Source organism: Balaenoptera musculus, chromosome 6 (assembly GCF_009873245.2).
Source record: "Balaenoptera musculus isolate JJ_BM4_2016_0621 chromosome 6, mBalMus1.pri.v3, whole genome shotgun sequence".
Classification (NCBI taxonomy): Eukaryota; Metazoa; Chordata; class Mammalia; order Artiodactyla; family Balaenopteridae; genus Balaenoptera; species Balaenoptera musculus.
In genome coordinates, this window is record NC_045790.1 from 7,325,135 (window position 1) to 7,334,300 (window position 9,166).

A 9,166-nucleotide genomic window follows, 5' to 3' on the forward strand; every position below is an offset into this window, starting at 1 on the left:
GATTTAAGTAAACGAGTAGTCATCGGGAACCAGCACATTCCCCAATGACCCGAAGACCCCTCTGTGAGTTTTTAGGGTACTGGGAGAGGCTTGTTCCCAGATGCCACTGCCCCAGCAACCTCAGAGGAGAAAAAAATCTGAACCCAGGCTTAGGGAAAGTCATCCCCAGAGCTTCCAGCCCCCTCACTGGCCCTCCTTAGGCTAAGTCTTGTGAAGTTTGCCTCTTCCAGGACCTCAATCCCCCGTCCCTCCACCAATCCTCCATCCCTGATTTAGCTCAAGATGTCATTTGCAAACCCTCAATAGCCAGGGAGGACCTGCTCAAATAATGTAACTACATGTTCCATTAGGAGTGGAAGGGGTACCCAGAGGAAGCAATGGCAGAAAGGAGCTTCCTTCTTGGTCCTGACAAAAGTTACTCAACCCAGAGTAAGAGCATCTAAGAAATTATGAAGACCAAATAAGATCATGAATGTGAATGCGCTTTGCAGTCTCTAAAATTGGCATTCTTACTCATGTCTTTTTTATTAAAACAAGCAAAAACTATTCACTGAGCAAGTAATCAACAAGTGCAACAACAAGTGCATATAAATATAGTAACACAGCGCGAAAGGAATGTGTAAGTCATCACCAAATGAAGCAAAGTGTTTTAGACTCAGAAGTTACTCGGTAAGTATTTGTTGAATTTAATTACATGGGTATCTTCCTGAATTGCTTTGATCCTGGTTTGGAAAGTTAGACCAATTTCTTTACAAATAGGATAGGGGAGCAACTCTTGGGGTGGTGAGTATGAGTCCAGAATAGCTGACTGTTTTTCAGTGAGTCTGAATGAAATACTTAATGAATCTTAGGTCAAATGTGACACTAGTCAAAAGAAGGAAATCTTCTCTGAATTCTAGGATAGCTTCAAGTCTAAAAGACTTCTGAAACACAGAAAATGCTACTTTTACCAAAGAAGTCACCATGCTTATAGCAAAACCAGGGGCTATGCACACCAGCCAAAAAGTGCTTGCTTCATGCTGTAGGGACCCATTGTGCTTATTGAAATGGACATTCCAAGCTCCATTTCACACATCCTGCATCATGTTGCAGCAATGAAATTTTGGGAATTGACTGTTCTACCACCCAGTGTTGTGACTTGATAAGTCTGTTCATTCCTCTCGCCTGCATCTGGCTCGGATGTATACTGATTTAAACCATTTTCAACCCATAAAATGTATAGAGAATTTTGCCAGTGGAGCCAGCTCACGTCTTCTTTAGTCATTCCCTAGGCCGCCCAAACTTCTCCGGTGTTCCTCTGTGTTCATTTCCTTAGTGTCTACAAGGTACTTGTGCCACTTTGTCAGACACATGCTCAAGTTGCACTGCCATGGTCTTTTCTGTATTATTTGCTTTCCCAAGTGCATCTAAGGTCCACTCTTCCTTTCTGGTCTCCCTCACACTGCATAGGACTGTGATGTGTAAACAGTGTGTGTTCACTAAGACTTTAGATATAAAAGTCAGTTGATCTCATTAGTTGGTTGGACAAAGAGGCAATCAAACAAAAGCTTTTCTATATCTCACTAGTTTGTGTATGGCTTCAAATACAGTTTCATTGCTTCAGTCTGCTAATGTACATTCCCCAAAATTAATAATATTAATAAATAGGCATGCTATTATATCTAGTGCTTCCCTTCCTATTACTGGGGAAATAAATTGAATGTTTTTACTCTATAAGTGTTGCCTTAACCTCCAGGAACCATAAGACAATGATTTTTCAACAGAATATGTCTCCTTCCTTCACCGTGGCTGCTCTTTCTCTGTAAGTGCTGTGCATCCTACTGTCTTTGCCTACACCCTGCCAGCACTTGACAAATGTACTCTGAATAACTGATGGTCATGTCCATTGCATGATATCTCCTGATAATGAAGGCTCATTGGAACACAGAAATGTTCTTACCACTGTAAGGTTCAATAATCATACAGCAACTCACTTCTTGAGTACTGAACACAGAAAGAAGTTCTCTTCATCCCAGTTACGGATTCTCTCTGACTTATTCAACCATGAGGGTCTTGCTTTCCATCCTTGGGGTCCTTGCCTTGTTGTCCACAGTTCCTCAAGGTAAGAAGGAAACCTTTCATTTCAAAGTTATGAAAATATAAATGAAAAAGAATACAAGGTCTTCCAAGAGTTTGAAAATAAATTAGACAAGGGCAGATTGTACCATACAACGAAGAATGTGAGAGGAGTGGAGAATTGATGGTTAGGGCAACATCCATAAGGTGGTGCCCCCCAGGGATTTAACCTACTATAAACTCTTACTTGAAGACTGTGTTTGATCTAAAGAAGGTAGAAGGAGGTTTATAGAACACAGAAAATTTGGGGAACTGAAAAAATGGAAAGTGAGTGGTGATTAGAAGAAGGGCCAGGGTGGAAAGGAGGCTGCTCCACCATCATCTGTGGTCTACAGAGCACTCTGATCACTGACCTATGCACGGGCTTATGTGGAAATTACTTCACGTATGGTGGCAGCTAAGATTCCATCCTCACACTTAACCAAGTAACCAATTATACAGGCATATTTATTGAATAATCAATCTAACCCTCCCAAATTAATTTTTAAAATCCACCAATATTATGTAATAAATATATATTAATTGTTGGGCTTATCACTGGGACTTGTATTATTATCTATTGACATCTTTTCGATGCATGTACTACCTTAGATCACCTTGTAATACCTGGAAATTCAAGATTTCCCTCATTGTTCTTGGTTTTTTTATTGAGATAAAATTCACTCTTTTAAAGTGTACCATTTCAGTGGTTTTCTGTATATTCCTAAAGTTGTGCAACCATCACCACTATCCAATTCCAAAACATTCCATCACCCCAAAAAGAAACTCCATATTCATTAGCAGTCATTCCCCATTCTCCCCTCCCCTCAGACCCTGGCAACTATTAATCTACTTTCTGTCTCTATCGATTTACCTATTCTGGACATTTAATATAATCAAACAACATGTGACCCTTTGTGTTTTCTTTCACTTAGCACAAGGTTTTTCAAAGTTTATCCATGTTGTAGCATGCATCAATACGTAATCCCTTTCAATTGATGAACAGTATTCTATTAAATGGATACACTACCTTTTAATCATCCAGTCATCAGCTGATGGACATTTGGATTGTTTCTAGTTTGGAGCTATTATCAATGATGTTGCTCTGGACACTTACGTCCAAGTTTTTGTGTGGATATATTTTCAATTCTGTTTGATATATACCTGGGTATATTGCTGTGTTTTATGGTTACACTATGTTTAAATTTCTGAGGAATTGCCAAACTATTTTCCACAGCTTCATCCTTTATTTTACAATCCCACCAGCAGTGCATAAGGGTTCCAACTTCTCCACATACTGACATACTCTGCTATGGTCCATATTTTTTTTTTAATTAATTTATTTATTTATGGCTGTGTTGGGTCTTCGTTTCTGTGCTAGGGCTTTCTCTAGTTGTGGCAAGCAGGGTCCACTCTTCATCGCGGTGCGCAGGCCTCTCACTATCACGGCCTCTCTTGTTGCGGAGCACAGGCTCCAGACGCGCAGGCTCAGTAGTTGTGGCTCACGGGCCCAGTTGCTCCGCGGCATGTGGGATCTTCCCAGACCAGGGCTCGAACCCGTGTCCCCTGCATTGGCAGGCAGATTCTCAACCACTGCGCCACCAGGGAAGCCCCGTATCTTTTATTATAGTCATCCTAGTTAGTGTAAAGTGATATCTCATTGTAGTTTTAATTTGTATTTTAATTTGCATCTAATTTGCAACGTTAATGATGTTGAACATCTTTTCAGTGTTTTATTGGCCATTTGTATATTTTCTTTGTAGAAATGTCTACTCAAATCCTTTACTTATTTTTTAATTTAGCTGTTTTTCATTAGTGGGTTGTCAGTTCTTTGTATGTTTTGAACACTAAACCTTTAAGAGATATAGGTTTGCAAATATTCTCTCCCATTCTTTGAGTTGTTTCTTTTTTAAAAAATATTTGACTGGACATTGCTGTACCAGTGAACATGTTTCCAGGTTTGAGTGAGAAACAACTCAGACTCAGTTATCTCCGTGGGCAGAGGACATGATTTTATACGTGGAAACCCTAAGATGCCAGCAAAACACTTAGACCTAGTAAAAAAAAATTCAGTACATTACAGAATATAAAATCAATAAGCAAAAACCAGTTGCATTTCTATATACTAAAAACAAACTATTCAAAAGAGAAATTATGAAAACAATCCCATTTATAATAGCATCAAAAGAACAAAGTACCGAGGAATACAACTTAACCAAGGAGGTGAAAGATTTGTACACTGAAAACTACAAAATATTGATGAACGAAATTAAAGGAGATGCAAATAAATAGAAGGCAATCCCCGTTCATCGATTGAAAGAATACTTTTTAAATGTTCGTAATTCCCAAAGCAAATTATAGATTCAGTAAAATCCCTGTGGAAATCCCAATGTTATTTTTTACAGAAACAGAAAAAACAATCCTAGAACAGTTTTTAAAAATTTTTAAACAGATAAAAAAATTTTTAAAGAAAGGAAAGAGGGAAGGAAGAGAGAGTCCTAAAATTCTTATGGAGCCACGAAAGTCCCTGAACAGCAAAGCAATTTTGAGCAAGAAAAACAAAGCTGGTGGCATCACAATTCATGACTTCAAAATACATTACAAAGCTACAATAATTTTAAAACTATGGTACTGGCATAAAAACAGACATGTAGAACAGTGGAAGAGAATAGAGAGCCCAGAGATAGCCCACAGAGAGAGAACTGATATTCAACAAGGGTACTAAGACTACACAATGGAGAAAGGATAGTCTCTTTAACAAACAGTGTTCGGAAAACTGGATAGTCACATGCAAAAGAGTACATTTATAGAAAAAATCAATTCAAAATAGATTAAAGGTTTAAACATGAGACCTGAAACTGTAAAATTTCTAGAAGAAAGCATGGAGGAAGAGCTCATGACATTGGTCTTTGTAATGATTTCTTGGATATGCACAAGCACAAGCAACAAAGGCAAAATTAGACAAGTAGGACTACATCAAACTAAAAAGCCTCTGCACAGCAAAGGAACAGTCAACAGAGTGAAAAGACAACCTATGGAATAGGAGAAAATATTTGCAAACCCTGTACTCAGTAAGGGTTTGTAAGTACCTCGCAAAACACATGAGGAGCTCACACAACTCAATAGCCCAAAATAATAACAAAGCAATTAAAAATGGGCAAAGGACCTGAATAGATATTTTTCCGAAGAAGATATACAAATAGGCAAAAGGAATACAAAAAAGAACATTACATGTTCAATGTCACTTATCATCAGGGAAATGCAAATCAAGCCCACAATGAGATATCACCTCATACCTGTTACAATAACTATTACCAAAATAATAATAATAACAAATATTGGTAGATATATGGAGTAAAGGGAACCCTTGTACACTTTTAGTAGAAATGTAAATTGAAAGAGCAATTATGAAAAAGATTATCAATGTTCCTTTAAAAATTAAGAGCTAGAACCACCATAAGATCCAGCAATTCCACATCTGAGTATATATCCAAAGGAAATGATGTTTAATCAGGATGTTGAAGAGATATCTGTACTCCTATGTTCATTGAAGCATTATTCATACTAGCCATGATATGGAAACAACCAAAGTGTCTGTCAATGGATAAATGGGTAAAGAAATTGTGATATATATATACACATACATATATGTGTATATATATGTGTGTGTATGTATATTCACACAACAGAATATTATTCAGCCTTAAAAAGAAGGAAACTATACCATTTGCAATGACATGGACCAATGTCCTGAAGGACATTATGCTAAGTCAAGTAAATGAGACACAGAAAGACCAATACTGTATGATCTCATTCATATGTGGAACGTAAAAATGTAAAACTCAAAGAAGTAGGTAGTATAATGGTGGTTGCCAAGGTATGGGGGGTGGGGGAATGGCGAGATGTTAGTCAAAGGGAACAAACTTCCAGTTATAAAATGAACAAGTTCTAGAGACTTAATGTACAGCATGGTGACTATAGTTAATAAAAAGATAATAATACTGTATTACATACTTGAAATCCGCTAGGAGAGTAGATCTCAAGTGATCTTACCACACAATAAAAGAAGATAACCATGTGAAGTGTTGGATATGTTAATTATCTCATGGTGGTAATCAAGTCAATGTATATTATATCAAAACATCGCATTGTATACCTTCAATGTATACAGTTTTTATCAGTCAGTCACTCCTCAATAAAGGTGAAAAACACAAACACACAGGAAGAAAATGTGATATATATCAATATACAAAATAAATTCAGCCTTAAAAAAGAAGGAAATCCTGCTGTTTGTGACCCATGGATGGACCTGGAGGACATACGCTAAGTGAAATAAATCAGACAGCGAAACACAAATACTGTGTGATCTCACTTATATGTGGAATCCAAAAATGTCAGACTCATAGTAACAGGGCCTGACGGGTGGAGGAAGGGGGCAGACGTTGGTCAAAGGGTACGAAGTTTCGCTTATGCAAGATAAGTTCTGAAGTTCTGCTACACACAGTACCTACAGCTAACAATACAGAGTTATCTATTTAAAATTTTCTGAGGCTAGATCCTATGCTAAGTATTCTTACCACAAGTAATAATAACAACAACAACAACAATAATAAAGGAGGTGAGAGGAAACTTCCGTATGTGATGAATATGTCTATGGTCTTGATGGTGGTGATGGTTTCACAGGTATAAACTAGTCACCGAACTTACTGAGTTGTATACATTACAATTAAACACTGAAAAAGACACATAATTACAGTATCACCAACATACAACCCCCATTGTATTAATGAATCTAGTCATTGGGCATCAGTAGCTGCTATTATCTCTGAAAGATAGACAACCAGACATTATGGGCCTCCTGATACAACACACACACACACACACACACACACACACACACACACACACACACACACACACACACACCACCAACTACAGTACAGACAGCTAAAGGACTCAAACATGAGTCAGGTCAAGCCTCTGAATCCAGCTGCAAATTTGTGAAAATACGGAGGACACATGCTAATTTCTCCAGAAGTAGGGAAACACTCCAGGTTAAACACCCCAAGTTCTTCAACATAAAAACTGTAATAAAAGGTTTTGGGAAGGACCTGTAGATTTAAAGGGAATATCAAAAACTGTAATGAGAAAAAAAACTATAGTGTCTAGGGATGAAGTTCAGGTAATAAAACTATTTTTTTAAGTAAGGAAGTGGAAATGATTACTATTAAACTTAGGATAGGTTTCCTTGGGGAAAAGGGATAGAAGGAAACACCTATTAGAACTGGAAACCAAGGTGAGCAATTATGGCGTATGGGATCCTGTGAAGATCTCAAAAACTTCCTCAGTAAAGGAGATACGGCTTTGAGCCTAAATACACTGGAAAGTTAGAGCCAAGATTCAACTTGCCCATCCCATTCTCAATTGATTTTTTTTTCCACCAAGACAGAAAAAGCAACAAGTGACAACATCCCCATTTTCCTGCTACCGTAAACCTTTATCTAATTTTATCTTAGTCTGCCTTCTCTTCATACTGATTTAAGGCTAACCCCTCCACTTGTATTATATACTAGATTTCATCCCCGCTCATTTAGGGACTTCACTTCTGAAATTAAACATTCTTTCCTGAATCATGAATCCCCACCCCTAAATGGATCATTAATTTTAGTCAGAAATATGCTGTGATAGTTCTTATCAGAAACGCGGTCCCTTTTCAACCACTGCCTCACCTATTACGCTACAGAAGAAACCCTCATTTTTCTTTATTCAGTACCTCCACTTTTCTCTCCTGCATTCCTTTTTGTCATTTTTTTCTGGGAAGGTTCTCTATCGTTGTTGTTTTATTATGAAACACTTCAGATATTAACATATACAAACAAGTAATATAATATGTTTTCTCTCTTCAAAGCCAGAAGCTTCTTTTTTCCTGAAGGATGTCCTGCAGGATACTCTAATTGCAGAATGAAGTGCAATACTAATGAATATGCAGTTAGATACTGTGCTGACTGGAGCATCTGCTGCAGAAGGAAGAAAAATGTGTTTAAGGACAAAAAGAAGTGGTGAAAAGTCTAACTACATCTTCTTCAGGCTCCCAGAAAGGAAACTAAAAATGTTTAAAACTCCCTTGTCTAAGTAAGAATAACTAATATGATGGCTAAAGGAAACTCAATGATAATTATATGTGTAGGTGGTCAGGTTAAAGTACATATTTTATAGAAGCTTACACTCTGTTTTCATGTGTCTACTTTTACATTAATTTCCCCAACTTATATCCCCACATTGTTATTTCATCTGTAGTACTATATCCCAGCCCCACCATTTACTAACTGTTTGCCCTTGGGCAAGTTCTTTAGTCTCTCTCTACCCTCAGTTTCTTTAGCTATATAATGGGATGACCATGTACCTACATCATGGTGGGTGTTGTGAGGATTACACGAGTTAGTCATATGTAAAGTTCTTAAGCAGCACCTGACCCCAAGTAAGCTCTAAACATATTTACCAGAGAATGTGATCTTCTCTATAGCTTTTGTGAATGTACTGAATCATTCTTTGCTGTCTCAGATAAAATTGATATTTGTTAAAATGTCATGTGGTTTTGAAAATAAGGTATACTTTCTGTTTATGAGAGGTATAATCTTATATAAAAAGAGTATATTTATGCAACATTATCATATTCCAGTCATCTAGGACTGGAACACTGGTGTGAGGACTAAGAAGAAAGAAGAGACTCAAGATGGATTTCAGAAGTAGGACGGACAGAATGCAGTGGGCCTGTGATACAATGAGAAAAAGGAATGAAAGATGATACTGGTGTTTCAAAGCTGCAAAAGAGATGGTTAGCAATGCGGGTCACTACAACAGGCCAAAAACAGAAAGTAGGTTGCGAGTTCAGGGAGTCGACCAAGAAATGTTTGGTGTAAAGGAGTTTGAGTCACGGACAGGATATGATTATTAGTCCACTAGGCACATTTGCAGAAGTGTAACTTTATTTTTTATAAATGAACTTAATTCCTATTACAAACCTCATTCTACCTGGTCACAGAAATGTAAACTCAGTCGATTCAGAGTTGCT

The 9,166-nt window shown here is 37.5% G+C and overlaps 1 protein-coding gene across 1 annotated transcript; it reads left to right on the plus strand.

Moving 5' to 3' along the window:
- The first annotated feature begins 2,043 nt into the window (after positions 1–2,043).
- Positions 2,044–8,157, plus strand: LOC118896933 (beta-defensin 43-like). Its single transcript, XM_036855583.1, has 2 exons — positions 2,044–2,101; positions 8,003–8,157. Exons 1-2 carry the CDS (start codon positions 2,044–2,046, stop codon positions 8,155–8,157), a joined length of 213 nt encoding a protein of 70 aa, XP_036711478.1.
- The last annotated feature ends 1,009 nt before the right edge of the window (positions 8,158–9,166 follow it).

What these genes read in the sequence shown, in the direction of transcription:
- LOC118896933 (XM_036855583.1), top strand. Translation starts at nt 2,044, where the DNA reads ATGAGGGTCTTGCTTTCCATCCTTGGGGTCCTTGCCTTGTTGTCCACA. An exon ending in GTTGTCCACAGTTCCTCAAG is followed by an intron (nt 2,102 to 8,002) that starts GTAAGAAGGAAA and finishes CTCTCTTCAAAG; the next exon opens with CCAGAAGCTTCTTTTTTCCT.